Consider the following 18,069-nt stretch of genomic DNA (forward strand, 5'->3'; position numbering starts at 1 on the left):
GTACCTGTGATCGTGACACAGAGCAAGTCGGACAAAATGACTAACCATCATGCAACGCACTAGCAAGACGTTGATCGAAATTGCGCAGCTCTGCGCAGGTCTCGCTTGTCTCAAACAAGCCTAGAGATAATTCCGCGCGCTCTTTTTCTTAAAGAAAGATATATATTGTTCATATGGGAAGATTAAAATATGTGATGCCTTTTCTACTAGTCTACAAGTCTACTCTTTTTATTTTCGCACTGCAGCTTTGCGGCTGTAACACCTGTAAATGTCCCAGTTGCGGGACAAATAAAGGATTTCTGATTCTGTTGGAATATTATTAAATTAGTAGCAATCACGGCAATAATGATCCTTCATTAAAAAGAAAATGTATTTTAGAAATAATTGTTTTTGCCGTTGTTATTCCAAAGTGAACTTTCCCATATAAATGCCATGAAAAACAGCCTTCGGGCTGAATGAATCGGTTCCCATCAAACCAGAGGTTACGATAGCATGATCTACATTCTGGTGCAGGAAGCAACAGGTAAGAAGCTGTTTGTTCCAGTTAGATTGAGTTCATAGAGTCTCGACAGCTTTCCACTTTCCAGAACAATAGTGCAAATATTTGATTTGATTATTTTGATTACTCTGCAAAAGTATACTGTACGTAGTATTTTGGTACATCCAGATTACATGTAAATCAGTTTCTATATCGTAACGTATAATCTTAATCTTAATGTAGTACTTTTAGAAACAAATGTGTATCTTCTTTTAACTGTGTTTACAGTAACTCACCCCATACAGTTAGAGGAGTAGCCCAGCGGAGCGCACAAATCAGACTCTTCACAACGAAGGGTCACTTCTTCTTGAAGGCAGGGAAGGTTTCGCAGTACGCAGTCTGCTGCCTCTCTGTTGGACTCCGGTACTGCACCTTACTCACGACGTTGTAAAAAAAAAAAATGGGTGGGAGGCGAACGCAGTAACCACTCAGCCAACGCCACAGTCACCCCCATAGTGCGGGCCGGATGAGAATGTCTGGCGGGCCGGATGTGGCCCGCGGGCCGCCAGTTGGTGGTCACTGATGTACAGTATGTGCTTGTTATTCTAAAGTGAACTTTTCCATGGCTAAATGCCTTAAAAAAACAGCCTTCGGGCTGAATGAATCGGTTCCCATCAAACCAGACATTCCAATAGCATTACCTACATGCTGGTGCAGGAAGCAACAGGTAAGAAGCTGTTTGTTCCAGTTAGATTGAGTTCATCTAGAGCAGTGGTTCCCAAACTTTTTGTGCCCAAGGCACACCAAAGGACAAGTAAAAATCTCAAGGCACACCTATTGTGCAAAATAGCCCTTATAACACGTGTTATCACTCATATCATGTTAAATATCTGTAAATGTGCATAATTATTTACTAATGCCAAATAAAATGTGACGAAGACAACTATATTACTCGTGAAATATTTATTAACTAAATATTTCAGAAATTAATTTGAAACTTTATCAAATTAGGCTTCATCAAAGCAGCAACACACTCATTTAAACCAGACAGTTCACAAAATTAAAAATGAGGCAAAGGAAACTCAGCAGAAATTCAGCACAGAGAACTGTCAATGCAAGGAAGCTGCATTGTCCATGGTCCTGAACTACAAATTATAAATGTAACATTTCAGCAATCAGCATTGAAACATGTGCTATTGGAAATATGTTGCCGACTTACAAATTAGTGAGATACATGTGCCTGTCGGGGCGCGCAGAATTTTGTAATCCTTGGTGGCACTGAGGAGAGGGCCACTCGCAAGTCCTGTTCAGAGAGCCGTGACCTCCTGTTGTTCTTCATGTAAATCAGAGTAGAGAACGCCAACTCCAGAGATGGGGTCGTTACTAAAATGTTTTAATATATTACATATTACACTACTTCGTTACTATCTACATAAAGTAACTCGTTACTTTACTCGCCGAGCACGTACGAACTGCGCATGCGTGAGTGGCAATAACTTTAGTTACCAGCAGGCGGCGGTAGTGTGTATTTGTCATTCAAAACAGGCAACAACCGGAAGACAGAGAAGAAGAACAGACTGCGTGATATAAACAAACAACAAATAGCGTGTGCGATAGCTTCACCTTAGCATGTGTTCTTTGCAGGTGTTTGTTGAGGTTTGACGTGGTGTTTCCAGCAGTGGATAACAGATTCTGGCCTGGACACAGTTTGCACCTCACCGTCACATTCCTGTCTATTCTTCGGACGAACTCAACATAATGGGACTTACCTCCACCCCTCGAAAGTTATCGCTGACTCAGCCATGTTTATGCAGCACTGCACGTGGAGATGTGGACATGATGTGGACGCGCAGATTACGTACATATAAACCTACAAAGTACTGATATAGTAAATTAAAAAATAATTATTTTTGTGTAGTTGTATATTGCAATAATAACGTATGGTTGTCACAAAATCCCACGGCACACCCGGACTTGCCTCACGGCACACCAGTGTGCCGCGGCACACCGTTTGGGAACCACTGATCTAGAGTCTCGACAGCTTTCCACTTTCCAGAACAATAGTGCAAATATTTGATTTGATTATTTTGATTACTCTGCAAAAGTATACTGTACGTAGTATTTTGGTACATCCAGATTACATGTAAATCAGTTTCTATATCGTAACGTATAATCTTAATCTTAATGTAGTACTTTTAGAAACAAATGTGTATCTTCTTTTAACTGTGTTTACAGTAACTCACCCCATACAGTTAGAGGAGTAGCCCAGCGGAGCGCACAAATCAGACTCTTCACAACGAAGGGTCACTTCTTCTTGAAGGCAGGGAAGGTTTCGCAGTACGCAGTCTGCTGCCTCTCTGTTGGACTCCGGTACTGCACCTTACTCACGACGTTGTAAAAAAAAAAAATGGGTGGGAGGCGAACGCAGTAACCACTCAGCCAACGCCACAGTCACCCCCATAGTGCGGGCCGGATGAGAATGTCTGGCGGGCCGGATGTGGCCCGCGGGCCGCCAGTTGGTGGTCACTGATGTACAGTATGTGCTTGTTATTCTAAAGTGAACTTTTCCATGGCTAAATGCCTTAAAAAAACAGCCTTCGGGCTGAATGAATCGGTTCCCATCAAACCAGACATTCCAATAGCATTACCTACATGCTGGTGCAGGAAGCAACAGGTAAGAAGCTGTTTGTTCCAGTTAGATTGAGTTCATCTAGAGCAGTGGTTCCCAAACTTTTTGTGCCCAAGGCACACCAAAGGACAAGTAAAAATCTCAAGGCACACCTATTGTGCAAAATAGCCCTTATAACACGTGTTATCACTCATATCATGTTAAATATCTGTAAATGTGCATAATTATTTACTAATGCCAAATAAAATGTGACGAAGACAACTATATTACTCGTGAAATATTTATTAACTAAATATTTCAGAAATTAATTTGAAACTTTATCAAATTAGGCTTCATCAAAGCAGCAACACACTCATTTAAACCAGACAGTTCACAAAATTAAAAATGAGGCAAAGGAAACTCAGCAGAAATTCAGCACAGAGAACTGTCAATGCAAGGAAGCTGCATTGTCCATGGTCCTGAACTACAAATTATAAATGTAACATTTCAGCAATCAGCATTGAAACATGTGCTATTGGAAATATGTTGCCGATTTACAAATTAGTGAGATACATGTGCCTGTCGGGGCGCGCAGATTTGTTTAATCCTTGGTGGCACTGAGGAGAGGGCCACTTGCAAGTCCTGTTCAACAGAGAGCCGTGACCTCCTGTTGTTCTTCATGTAAATCAGAGTAGAGAACGCCAACTCCAGAGATGGGGTCGTTACTAAAATGTTTTAATATATTACATATTACACTACTTCGTTACTATCTACATAAAGTAACTCGTTACTTTACTCGCCGAGCACGTACGAACTGCGCATGCGTGAGTGGCAATAACTTTAGTTACCAGCAGGCGGCGGTAGTGTGTATTTGTCATTCAAAACAGGCAACAACCGGAAGACAGAGAAGAAGAACAGACTGCGTGATATAAACAAACAACAAATAGCGTGTGCGATAGCTTCACCTTAGCATGTGTTCTTTGCAGGTGTTTGTTGAGGTTTGACGTGGTGTTTCCAGCAGTGGATAACAGCTTCTGGCCTGGACACAGTTTGCACCTCACCGTCACATTCCTGTCTATTCTTCGGACGAACTCAACATAATGGGCATACCTCCACCCCTCGAAAGTTATCGCTGACTCAGCCATGTTTATGCAGCACTGCACGTGGAGATGTGGACATGATGTGGACGCGCAGATTACGTACATATAAACCTACAAAGTACTGATATAGTAAATTAAAAAATCATTCTTTTTGTGTAGTTGTATATTGCAATAATAACGTATGGTTGTCACAAAATCCCACGGCACACCCGGACTTGCCTCACGGCACACCAGTGTGCCGCGGCACACCGTTTGGGAACCACTGATCTAGAGTCTCGACAGCTTTCCACTTTCCAGAACAATAGTGCAAATATTTGATTTGATTATTTTGATTACTCTGCAAAAGTATACTGTACGTAGTATTTTGGTACATCCAGATTACATGTAAATCAGTTTCTATATCGTAACGTATAATCTTAATCTTAATGTAGTACTTTTAGAAACAAATGTGTATCTTCTTTTAACTGTGTTTACAGTAACTCACCCCATACAGTTAGAGGAGTAGCCCAGCGGAGCGCACAAATCAGACTCTTCACAACGAAGGGTCACTTCTTCTTGAAGGCAGGGAAGGTTTCGCAGTACGCAGTCTGCTGCCTCTCTGTTGGACTCCGGTACTGCACCTTACTCACGACGTTGTAAAAAAATAAAATGGGTGGGAGGCGAACGCAGTAAACACTCAGCCAACGCCACAGTCACCCCCGTAGTGCGGGCCGGATGAGAATGTCGGGCGGGCCGGATGTGGCCCGCGGGCCGCCAGTTGTGGGTCACTGATGTACAGTATGTGCTTGTTATTCTAAAGTGAACTTTTCCATGGCTAAATGCCTTAAAAAAACAGCCTTCGGGCTGAATGAATCGGTTCCCATCAAACCAGACATTCCAATAGCATTACCTACATGCTGGTGCAGGAAGCAACAGGTAAGAAGCTGTTTGTTCCAGTTAGATTGAGTTCATCTAGAGCAGTGGTTCCCAAACTTTTTGTGCCCAAGGCACACCAAAGGACAAGTAAAAATCTCAAGGCACACCTATTGTGCAAAATAGCCCTTATAACACGTGTTATCACTCATATCATGTCAAATATCTGTAAATGTGCATAATTATTTACTAATGCCAAATAAAATGTGACGAAGACAACTATATTACTCATGAAATATTTATTAACGAAATATTTCAGAAATTAATTTGAAACTTTATCAAATTAGGCTTCATCAAAGCAGCAACACACTCATTTAAACCAGACAGTTCACAAAATTAAAAATGAGGCAAAGGAAACTCAGCAGAAATTCAGCACAGAGAACTGTCAATGCAAGGAAGCTGCATTGTCCATGGTCCTGAACTACAAATTATAAATGTAACATTTCTTTGATTTGATTATTTTGATTACTCTGTAAAAGTATACTGTACGTAGTATTTTGGTACATCCAGATTACATGTAAATAATTTTCTATATCGTAACGTATAATCTTAATGTAGTACTTTTAGAAACAAATGTGTATCTTCTTTAACTGTGTTTACAGTAACTCACACCATACAGTTAGAGGATTAGCCTTAACTTTTTCCCTTTAAAAGTTTATTTTTTCTTGATTCATATGGACAGATGTCAATAACATGTGCTTGCCTTTTTTATTCGATGTGTAATTCTACTCTTTTTCCTTTTGCACTGTACCTTTGCTGCTGTAACACCCGTAAATGTCCCAGTTGCAGGACAAATAAAGGATTTCTGATTCTGTTGGAACATCACTACATAAAAACAGCCTTCGAGCTGAATTAATTGGTTCCTATAAAACCAGACATCCAAAGCATTACCTACATTCTCGTGCAGGCAGGAACAGGTAAGAAGCTCTTTGTTCCAGTTAGACCCATAACAAGAATACTAAAAGGATTTGCAAATGATTCGTTTAGAGTTATTATGTTTTTGTTTTGAATTGATTTGAGAAATGCAATGAAAGTCAAGTGAAGAGAGTGAAATGTAAATTACTGCTAAAAGGATGTTCTCTTTATTTTTGTTGATGTCATTTATAAGGGTAAACTATCAGAGTCGGGGGAGTTACTTGTACAATGTTACCCATTGCAATTATTTCATAACAAAATACACTACACAGTACATGTAACCTCATTACTTTCTGTCAATTTTGGATTAACTCAATACCCAATGCAATGCAAATAAATCCAAGAGAAAACATTTATAACTAAGATGTTTTTTACATAAGACAACAGAACAATGTGACCTTAGAAAAGAACATATTAAGAATTGTAAATGATTTAACTTACAGGAAAACCTGCCTTTCATTAATCATATTCAGGCAGTAGCCTTTCCACCAGCATTGCTCGCAGGCAGTGTTGCCAACTTGGCGACTTTGTCGTTAAATTCTGCGACTTTTAATGGTGTTATTAGGGACTTTTCTGGTGTTTGGAGACTCACGTATTGTTCTGCAGTTAACGATCTGCCGTGAGCCCCTCAGCCCTCCCATAGTACTCACAGGCGCGCAGACTCACAGTTGCCTCCCGCAGCAGCTCAGCTGCAGTCAGAGCAGAGAGGAGACAGCCACACTCTCCCGCGTCGAGACAGCTTCAGTCACTTAATCACCTCGTCCACTGTGTGTGTGCCTCTCTGTGACAAGCTAAACATCCACGTAGGTCATCATGTCAAGGTCTAAACTGTATTCACAAAAGTACAGAAAGGAGTGGGAATTAAACCTTGAGTTTAAAGGATGGTTGAAGCCATTTATTGGAGATGACACACGGGCATACTGCCTTTATTGTAAGGGATATTTATACTAAAAACTACTACGACTATTTCCACTTTCTACTTTGTCTAATAGAGACATTTCTGATCTACTGTCGTCTGGATTTACTCTGGTGGTTTCAAGTTTGGATCCTTGAAGGGGGTGGAACGTTATTTTACCGCCATTAATATGCCACTAATACCACTAATATATAGTACCACTATATATACCACTATAGTACTACTAATACCGCCACTAATATGCAAATTAGGCGATGACGTCATTTAGGGACTTCTGGCGACTTTTGGGACAGCCAATAGCTACTTTCCTTACTATGGAGTTGCCGCAGGTTTGGTCAGTAGTATGAAGCTGCAGCGTCGGAGACATAGGTCGGATACTGCAGTTTCAGGACCGCAGTCCTGGGACCGCGCTCCTGGGACTGCACTCCTAGGACCCTAGTTGTTTTGCAACATCGCCACCTAGCGAATTGGATGCCTGCAAAAGTACTTCTGCGGTCCTGCCTGGGTCTCGTCTTGCTGCCTCCCTAAAGGCTCCCACAGGATTGTAGTTGACATCTTCGTAGATTCATCTTCTTATTACAGACACATGCATTTCCTAACATTTGGACTACCTTTGCTGTAAAATGTATTTTCTCTTCGATGTACACACGGCATCTATTGCACGCAGTGGCGACTGGTCATTAGGGGCACAGCCCCACCTAGTGTCAGCAGAAAGTATTAAAATAATGATTACAACAAAATGCAAAAAATTAATTAAAATATATATAAAATATATTTTAAGATCATGTTTAATCATCTGATTCGTCTGTACATTGCTGTTTTAGTATGTGTTCTTCTAATTAGTATCTACAGTGTGTGCCTATTGAGCTGTTTGTTTAGAGCCATGTGGGACAAAACCCGACCTGCCCCTCCCTCTCACTGTCTAAGTGAACGGTGACTGTAAAAACTACACTGCGCATGCTCAGAGTATTTTCCTATTTAATGTGTGTGGCAACAAATAATGACCATAGGGGCATAGAGCTGCCATCCCCACCATACGTCATCTCACATAATTCAGAGCTGATTGGCTGTAAGTACGTGTGCCGCGAAAAGTGTAGTGTGTGAAGAGCAGGTGAAAAGAAGGAGAGAGACGCGTCCTAAAACCAGGAAGTAAGCTGCGCATGGCTTCCCTCCACAAAAAAGCAATGAGATTTCTCCATAGGATTTTAGAAAATAGCTCAAAATAAGATCTGTGGGAAACGTAGCTGTTAGATAAATGTACGTTTTGTTCAGCCAGATAATATCCACATGTCTACCCTACTTTTATAATTTTCGAATCATAAATCCATCATTTAGATTTATGATAGACTTTTGAAACTACAAGAAGATAAGGAGGACTTTTACAAAAAAGTAAGAGATTTTTGTCCAGACGGATAGGCAAATGGACTTCATCTTCAAGTCGTAAGACCACAATTTTATTGAAAATGGGATCTTACTAAGAGAGAACAATTCAATATTTAAATGATAAAATTACATTTTTTGGGTATCCTTCTGTTGAACTGTCTGTTTAAAATTAATTGAAGCATCAGACTAAAGAGGCTTTTGAAAATAATATTATATTTTGATTTAGGTCAAAATATAATATGTGTAAACCTGAAGAGTCAGTGCCAGTGCCTCACCAGCCATGAACCTCACTGCAGAAGCTTATATATAGACATCTAAGTTTTTTGTGCCCCACCACTTTTGTACATATAGAAACGCCACTGATTGCACGTCTGTCTGTCCTGGGAGAGGGATCCCTCCTCTGTTGCTCTCCCTGAGGTTTCTCCCATTTTTTCCCTCTAAACTGTGGGTTTTTCCCGGAAGTTTTTCCTTGTACGATGTGAGGGTCTAAGAATAGAGGGTGTCATTTTTTCTCATACTGATATTCTGAACAATCTGTGCTATTGTATTAGCTGTAAAGTGTCTCTACTGTAGGCTATTTTTATTATATGTACAGCACTTTGGCTCGACCAAAAATCGTTTATTACATTACATTACATTGCATTTAGGTGACGCTTTTATCCAAAGCGACTTACAATAAGTGCGTTCGACCAACAAAATACAAACTTGAAGAAAACAGAATCATATACGTACATCAGGTTTCATAGAGCAAAAACATTTCAAGTGCTACTCAACTGGCTTTAGGTAAGCCAGTCCTTTATTAGTATATAAGTGCTTTGTTATTAATTCTATCGCTCGAAGTAGAGTCGAAAGAGATGAGTTTTCAGTCTGCGCTGGAAGGTGTGCAAGCTATCTGCTGTCCTGATTTCAATGGGGAGCTCATTCCACCATTTTGGAGGATAGCAAACTCACGTGTTTTGCTGATGGGAACTTGGGTCCCCTTCGCAGCGAGGGTGCAGCAAGCCGTTTGGTTGATGCAGAGCTATATATGTGCTATATAAATAAAACTTGATTTGATTTGAAAAGTACAACCAGCGAGTATTGAGTCTCATACACAGCGAGTCTCTTTAGACATTGTAATGCTTGTTATTAACGATCTAAAAATGCATGAAAATATGTTTTTCTTACAGAAATGTAATTATTATTATTAACGACAATTTGTTGTTATTATGTTTTTGTTTTTTAATAACAAATGTATTTTGTATGTCAGATGTAAGAAGATAGTCTTTTATAATTGTCTTATCAAATTTGACATGCAACGTAAATTAATATATATATATATATGTATATATATTGTAGTAATAATGATATAATCTATTTATAATTGTAAATGTATATTGTAGACATACATTTAGATGTATATTTTGTTAAAAGAAAACTGTTAATTTAGTTTTTGGGAGAAGGGGTGGGATTAAATACGTGTCAATAATATTTAGTTTATCAATTTGATGCTTACGTTTCTACAGTATCATAATTCTCTTGTTTCATTTCATTATTATATTACACGTTTGAAATAATCAAATCAAATGTGTCTTTGAAGAGGTGCTTGATTATGGGATTAGTTTTGTATCATAAAGATAAAGCAACACTTTTCAGAATAAAGCAAAACTATGAGTTTAAAAGAAAAAAAAACTGAGTCAAGCAAAATAAAATAAATTTCAAAAATAAAACTATAAGTTGCAAACAAATCATTTGTGTAATCATGTAAACTATAAGTCTTTTTTCTTTGTTTTAACATAGGTTTTTGTTTGCAGTTCTTGTTTCTTCTTTCTCAATGATCAGCCTTTTGCTCTCGCTGCAGCTTTCTCTTTTGCGCTCCCTTCATTTTTTGAAGAAAGAACTGCACCAGCTTCATCCACGCTGGCGTTACTGTTATCACTGGCTCAGTGTCATTTCATTTGACCAAATGTCTTTACATTTAATAGATTTTATTATTATCCACCTTTTTGTTTTATGTCCTTTTATTTAAAACATTCTTTGAGACTTCATCTTCTGGTTCAAATTTCAATAAATGTAATTTGTATAATCACTCTTTTGTCTTTATTCTACATGAAAATGTTAGAGATTCCATTCACATCTGTTGATTATTCATATCTTCCTCAGGCTAGGAATAGTATGTTGAATTTTTAATGCTAAATGTATATAATTTTTGTCACAGGATATAGAATAAAACAACACCGGTTTTATCCATTGTGTATGAATGCTTCAGCTCTAAAGCAGTCTTTAATTGTTTGTCCTAAACATAGCAATATATGCTTTTGAAATGTAACATGTCTTTAAAAAATAATAGTATACAGTTTATATTGTGTATCACCTGTAGTTTAAAAATACATAGATGTGTTTTTTTAATCTATAAAATAAATAGACAGACACTTTATCAATCCCAAATTGGGAAATTATTTAACAGCAGCAGTGTGTTCAGGTATTAAAATATTTAAAGTTGGAATAAAGTATAAACTACACAACACAAGTATAATGCACTGCAATCCATAAGATAAATCCGATATGTTCATGAAAACTCCCCAGGAGACACCGACACTAACGTGGCCGAGTGGACTCCGGAGTTTGCTGCATGAGTTGCACTGTATGATCTGTGGTGTAGTGGGCTGTCACTCAAAAGCTGAGTAGCCAATGGGGACACACCCCTGAAAGTCCCGCCCACCTGGGATGTTTGTGTCAAAATCTCAAACAAAAAACCAGGGAGCGCAAACGAGAGAGCTGCAGCGAGAGCAAAAGTCTGATCATTGAGAAAGAAGAAACAAGAACTGCAAACAAAAACTGTATGTTAAAACAAAGAAAAAAGACTTATAGTTTACATGATTACACAAATGATTTGTTTGCAATTTATAGTTTTATTTTTGAAATTAATTTTATTTTGCTTGACTTAGTTGTTTTTCTTCTTTTAAACTCATAGTTTTGCTTTATTCTGAGAAAGTGTTGCTTTATCTTTATGATACAAAACTAATCTCATACTTGATTACCCAAAAACAAAAACAACTGTTCAGTGTGTTTATGCACCTGGCTGCCAAAGATACACATGCAGTTCGACCGAGAGGCATTTCAGTGCAGAATCAATTTGTATTTAATTAGAAGACGGGCACAATTTCCTTAACACGGGCACGAAATGACCTCTGGAGTCCAGCATGTCTTTGAGTTACCTCTGACCCTTCCTCTGAAAGTGGAGAGGACACTGAGGATTCTTCACAGGGGTGAAGCGGGGTCTGTTGTTCCCTCATCCACCAGAAAACAGCTCCAGCTGCAGTACCCCGGGGGCCTGTACTACGAAGCTGGTTCAACCTAACCTGGATATGTTTGAGTTAGCCGGTTGGCCTAATCCAAAACATACGCGCTCTCGCTAAACGGTACTACGACGCGGGTTATCAAGTGGATCGCTCAAGCCAGCCGTGTCATATCGAGTTAGGTGCGCGTTCACATGAAAGGGGTGGTATTTGGAGCATTCGACCAATCACAAACGAGAAGCATACTGACAGCGCAGCGTCATACTTCCTGAATGAAAAGTCAACTATAATATTAGACATATGAAGAAGTTAAACTTTAAACATCCATGACTTAAACACTTTATCCAGGATAAAAGCAACCTGATCTCACCAGAATGCGTGACTCCACCACGACTCATTAACACCGCATTGCGTGGTGGAGTCACGAACTTTGTTACATTTACGTGTCTGCACCACGCAAACAACCCCAAAGTAAAGTGAATGAGGCTCTTTTGTCATGGTGCACACACACATTTCTACAACGTCCTGCAGTGAGCTTTTATTCTATAAAACGTTTTTAAAATCTACTTTATAGCTTGTAGTAACTCGCGGGAGGCTTCTTTTATTTTATTTGTATTCATAATAATTTTTATTTTTCGTCAGAATGTATTATGGTGCATTAGTTACGAATTTTTGTTCTAAAAAAACAGTGCATTGTGTGTAATACAACTGTGATTTTTATTAAATTAGTTAGTTTTTAAGGAAGGCCAGAGCTTCAGCTGTGTCCAATAGATTGTTCCCTTTTAGTTAACTTTTTTAAAAATAACATTATATTCCGATTTGATCATGTCCCCTTTATTGTATTACGGAGAGCAATGTGAGCATCCATTCCCATTGGATAACGGAGGATTTTACACCCGGAAGTGAGTATTCTCCTTAATGTCGATTGATTTTACAGTGATATCTGCACTACTCATCAACTCAAAAACACCAGATTATCCTTGTTGATTACACAACATTGATTGGTTTAAATTGTGTACAATGCTTTTGTAATTGTCCCCTTCGATTCGGAGAAACAAATATTTGTTCAGTTTAGGATGGCCGAAGACACTACACTACCCAGAATCCTCAGCGATTGTTCCGCGTTGCCTCAAGCTCTGTGATTGGTTAACCTCCAACTGCATTCCATATGAAAAAAACGTTTCGTAAAAGATAAATCATACTTTATTCAGCAGTGCTTGCTTTACTCTTTGAAAGTCATCACATGAATGCATTGTAATAAATGGTTTGGCGGCATTAAATATTACACATCTGTCGTAGTTCTTTATTTATCTACAGAGATCTGGCCTCAAAATAGACCGGAAACTATTATTTTACCGTTCTGTTTTAATTTCACAATAAAGTTAGTAGTAATAATTTGTTTTGATATTATTGTTTTTTATTAACTACTAGACCGCTGGGTCATGTTAAGACCATATTTTCTGTGTCGCTGTGGGGTTTTTCCATCGCTTTTGTGTTACAAATATCAAAACAATAACAGAATATATCCGTCGTAAACTAAACCAGAAACAGCAGTATATTTTATTTTGTTAACACTGTAAACTTGACAGCTTTTTAACCCATACCTCATACTGGTTAAAGCACGTTATTACACGTTTAGAGTAATATTGAAATCTTGAAAAGGGATGTCCAAAATAGCAATTATATACAGTTTTTAATTAACTATTTGTAGAGAATAACGAGTAATGTATATACTTTATAGGGATCTGCAGATACATATTTAGTCTTCTCAAACACCAACAATCATTACATTACATTGCATTTAGCTGACGCTTTTATCCATAAAATAAATAAACGTTATTTGTTGTCAAAATACTTAAAATAATGTTTTGGGTTGTTAATTTATAGTTAATATCTGTCATTTCACAGGATTTTGCAAGTTATTTAAAAAAAACATGATAATCACTATAAACATTTACAGTTTTTTCCTGTAAAATTACGATCTTTTTTTACAGTGTAATAGACTGCAAAACAGAGTAGAGTACTGCAGACTCCAATGAGTTGTTTGTAACAGACTCACACTAACAATATATATTGTTATATGTCACTTAGCTTTGATCTCCAGTTGTAACAGATAATTAGTTACATAAAAAAAGTGATCAACGTATCAACGTATCAACAGATGCAGTCACAGAAATTCTGGAGCATTTACATCAGAATACAAGGACAGTGACATTCATTCAGTTTAGAGTTCCATTCCAATATGTTGTATGGTTGTATATGGTTATGTATAGGTTACATAATTTAATTGGGCACATAATCCAGTATACAGTTGTAAAGATTTCAAAGGGATCTACCCGTACAGCTTTTGCAAAGCAGCTCAGTTCCACAAAATGATGTAGATTACTATGATTTTCTCTATTCCAATTTAAAGACGAATTTTATATCATTCTATGGGATTTAGTATAGGTTGCATCAGAGAGAAAATGTCATGCATGTTTTCTTTGAATGCTATAGATTTCTACAGATTTCTATAGATTTCTACAGATATGTCATGAGTCGGTTCTGTCCTATATAAATCTTTAGATTGTTATAGTTTTAATTATAGAAGTTTATAGAAAAGTACACATTTATAGTATTCTACAGAATGATCTAGAGATTTCTATAGAATTCTTTAGCATGGCTTACAAATACGACTATGTTCTATAACATGCTATAGATTTCTACAAGATTCTATAGGATTTTATAGATTTTTTTGCTAAGGGTGTGTGTGCGTAGATGCGGCGGACAGACAGGTCTCAGTTGGTTTGGTGACCAGAGAGGGGAGGGGGGGGGGATATATCCAGTCTCTGATAGTGTTACGTTATTATGAGAGTGCTCTCATACTTGTTTGATTCTGAAATGTTATATATTTATAGAAATATATATGTATATATATATATATATATATGTGTGTATGCCCGCATCTGTAGCCTGTTATTGTCTCATTATACCGCACTGTGAATTAATTAAAAGTAAATATATAAGTCATCATGAACACATCTGTCCATCAGACAGAGTGCTGCTGTGCCTCCTGTCATCATTAATGGACGTCTCTTTAATATGACCGCTCAGAGATTTCTCATTTCTCTAACCGCCTGCTGCTTCCCCTCCTCTCTCCTCAGTTCCCCTACTCGGCTCCTCCGCTCGCATCTCCTGTGGGCGGGACTAAGACACGAGGATAGGAGTCGAGGAAAGGAGTCGAGGAGGGGAAATTAGTGAAATGAGAAAGGCCCTTAGAGGCAGTGATTGTGATTGTTTACTTTTAATTCAGGAAGTATGACGCTGCGCTGTCAGTTAGCTTGTCTCTGTTTGTGATTAGTCAAATGTTGATAATCCTGACCCTTTCACATGAACGCGCTCTCAGCCGGACAGAGAAACCCTGGGTTGATTTACCGAGTTGATAACCAGCATCGTAGGACCGCTTAGCGAGATGTCTTTTGTTAGGGTTAGTTAAGCCGGGTAACTCAAACATATCCAGGGTCTGTTGAACTGGCTTCGTAGTACAGGGCACTGCTCCATTAGTATTCAAACCTGTGTGTCCTATCTATAACTGAAAACCTGTTAATATTTCCTTGGGTGAAACTCCCAAGGTGGCGTTGTCGGAATTGTGAATGGTGTAATCAAACCAACTTTAAACAAATACATTCACCTATCCTCCCCTCTGCGGCTACTGCCACAATAATAAGGTTTTTGGATGCCTGTGGTGTCACGATCTGTCTGTGTTGTGTTTTGTCTTGTCTTGATCTGTCTTTGGTTTCCTGTTTTGTTTTGAAAAGTGTTTACCCCCCGTCTTGCCTGTTGCTTTCTGTCTCTGTGTTCCCTCCTGCCTGATTACCCGATTGTGTTCACCTTGTGCCCCTGTGTTTTCTCCTCCCTCCTCACCTGTGTCTTGTTTGTGTGATTAGTCTTGTGTGCATTTAAGTTCTGATTTTCTGTCGTCATTGTTAGATCCTCGTTGTTGTTGACTGTGTTCACAGGGAGAGTTCTGTATGTTACGTGTAGCCTTGAAATAAAGGTATTATCTGTTAAACCTGCATTTGGGTCCTGCCTGCTTCGCTCAATCCTGACATGTGGACAAATATTTCGAGTTTCAGAAAAAAACATGTTTTGGGTAAATGCATTGTATCCAAATTAAAATGTTTTCATGAAAGAAAGTTCACAATCCACAGGCAGTGTCAGCATTGTTTTGATTTGCTGTGTATTGGATCCTTCATTCTGTAAATCAAGAGACTCAAATGTGTTTATTTTTCCAAACAGTATCCACAGATGACCATGGCTGAGTACAAGCTAGAGATGACAACGGCTGACCTGCCATATGCAGGAACATCGGACTACATTTATGTCACCTTAGTTGGAACTGAGGGGCAGAGTGAGCGAACTTTGATGGACAACTATGGCTTTGACTTTCAAACAGGGGCAGTAAGTAAAACCCAGTTAAACATCTGCACTTGTCTGTACATAACAGATTGCATCATCAAGTAAGCACTTTAGATTTAAAGTCATAATTTAGTGCAAGACTTAGCGCAAATGTATACCACACTAGTTCAACACATTTTAAAATACCGTAAACCCATATTGATCTTTAATACAGTAAGCCACATTTTTGCAATGAGTCGCCAAATCCATTAACGTGTGATCTATGTGACGTTAACTGCTATAACTCTTACTCTCAATGTGCAACAATGATATAAACACAATCTAATAGCCTTTTACATTTATAGTACAGTCAAATGATACATTTTACTTTAGCGGTCAGAGTGAGAGGACTCATTTGAAATAAGCCACTATTGTAAAAGAAAAAAAACGTAATATTAACAGACTGGGCTCTGGTATTCTATACTGTAAATATCAACCCAGCCAGTTGACGTAATGGGCTATCATCACATGTAATACAATGCTGACCACTTTAAAAAGATAATCTGGTTTTGGCTGAGGCTTCTAATAATCTGTATCATAATAATAATTCTTATTCTTATTCTTATTCCAAGTCAGGGAGCTACACCGTGAAAACCAGTTTTTCTCTGGGCAAACTTCTGCTGGTTAAGGTTGAGAAGAACCAGTATTTATGTCTCCCAGAAGATGAGTGGTACTTCTCCAAAATGGTGGTGACGACTCCAGAAGGAGATGTTATTCTTTACCCCTGTTACAGATGGATTAGCAGGGGAGAAATGGTGGAGCTGAGAGGAGGGAGAGGTCTGCATCAATGTCCCCAAATAACTGATTAATATAGATAATTATTGTCAGTTTTTTTACATCTTGTTGGCTTTGTCAATTTAAATTTGACTGCTATAATGCTCTTTTCATGTCTCAGCAATGAAAGCTTATGAGGATGATCACCCCCTGTTGATTGACCACCGGAAGAAAGAGCTGATGCTCAAAAAGAGCTTGTTCCAGTAAGTTTCCAGATGTGCAGAGCTGCCGTTTGTTGCCAAAGTTTATCTGGAGAAATGTCTTTGTGCTTTTGGGTAACTTTGTGTGTTTTATTAGATGGAAGAGTATGGGTGAAGGACTACCCCATATAAACAGTTTCAATGATGTGTCTGAGATCCCAACTGAAATGCGCTTCTACGATTCCAGAATAGCTGACTTCAATTACTCAAGAAAAAAAATGTGGGTCAATATATGTCATTAAATGTGTATATATTTATTATTATACAGCTCTATTATTTAGATTTATATTCATTGAGGGAGAGGGTAAATTGCCATTTTCATTTCTGTATGTTGTTTATTCCTGTGTTCTAATTGTTCCTTGTTTTACTTCAGTGGTATTGAACTCAAGATTAAGGGGCTGCTAGGATCTACTGCATATTGGGAAACCATTGAAGACATGAAAAAAATATTCTGGTATAAAAAGACAACAATGGCAGGTATTTTCTTTTCATTCCATTAACCCAGTGGTTCAGCGCTATTGATGGTTATTTTGTGTATGTAGAAAATGTTTTAGATCTTTGAGTTCATCTCATGAAAAATGGGAGCAAAAACAAAAGTGTTGCATTTATATTTTTGTTCAGTGTACATACATAGGCTACTGTATGTTAAATGGATATATCCGCCTTCTTTCATTTATCTTTCGATTCCCACAACAATATACATAAAGAAATGGCATATTTTGGACATAGTTTGAATGGTGATTAAGCATGATCTTTTTTAAAGCTGTGATTAATCTGATTAAAATTTGTAATCGTTTGACAGCCGTAATATATATATATATATATATATATATATATATATATATATATATATATATATATATCTTTGGGCCTACCTGCCTGTCAGCCTTCCATCTGTGCACAAACTTATCTCGTGCCCTCATTGGTCATGTGCGCGTTCGTGTGTATTGGAGGAGGGGCTCTGTAAGGAAGTAGCAGATTTCTTCTGGCTGTGTATTTTCAAATTCTAGTGCACTCGAGCTGGTTGCTCCAAAATTACCTACCCCACCTTTAAGTACCTCAATATAA

The 18,069-nt window shown here is 38.1% G+C and overlaps 1 protein-coding gene and 2 long non-coding RNA genes across 5 annotated transcripts in view; 1 reads left to right on the forward strand and 2 right to left on the reverse strand.

The window, feature by feature from the left end:
- LOC117551653 lies at positions 1-5,264 on the reverse strand. The gene is made up of 3 exons (XR_004569837.1): positions 4,671-5,264; positions 2,722-2,857; positions 1-910 (listed from the first exon to the last, which is right to left on the reverse strand). It is a non-coding gene; the product is annotated as an uncharacterized LOC117551653 (long non-coding RNA).
- LOC117551652 overlaps positions 1-18,069 on the reverse strand; it is a 70,823-nt gene that overhangs the window by 8,920 nt on the left and 43,834 nt on the right. The gene's annotated exons all lie outside the window — the stretch shown is intronic.
- Positions 4,780-18,069, forward strand: part of LOC117551647 (hydroperoxide isomerase ALOXE3-like) — a 25,370-nt gene continuing 12,080 nt past the window's right edge. The window contains exons 1-7 of one of the 3 annotated variants that reach the window (XM_034224588.1): positions 4,954-5,101; positions 5,882-6,015; positions 15,869-16,030; positions 16,600-16,804; positions 16,923-17,004; positions 17,099-17,221; positions 17,375-17,478. In XM_034224588.1, coding sequence (XP_034080479.1) covers positions 15,878-16,030; positions 16,600-16,804; positions 16,923-17,004; positions 17,099-17,221; positions 17,375-17,478 — 667 coding nt within the window. In that variant the 5' untranslated portion in view covers positions 4,954-5,101; positions 5,882-6,015; positions 15,869-15,877. Of the gene's footprint in view, positions 5,102-5,881; positions 6,016-15,868; positions 16,031-16,599; positions 16,805-16,922; positions 17,005-17,098; positions 17,222-17,374; positions 17,479-18,069 lie in introns of all 3 variants that reach the window. The other 2 variants (XM_034224589.1, XM_034224587.1) reach the window with 2 other exon arrangements.

This window comes from Gymnodraco acuticeps, unplaced genomic scaffold, assembly GCF_902827175.1.
Source record: "Gymnodraco acuticeps unplaced genomic scaffold, fGymAcu1.1, whole genome shotgun sequence".
NCBI classification, from domain to species: domain Eukaryota; kingdom Metazoa; phylum Chordata; class Actinopteri; order Perciformes; family Bathydraconidae; genus Gymnodraco; species Gymnodraco acuticeps.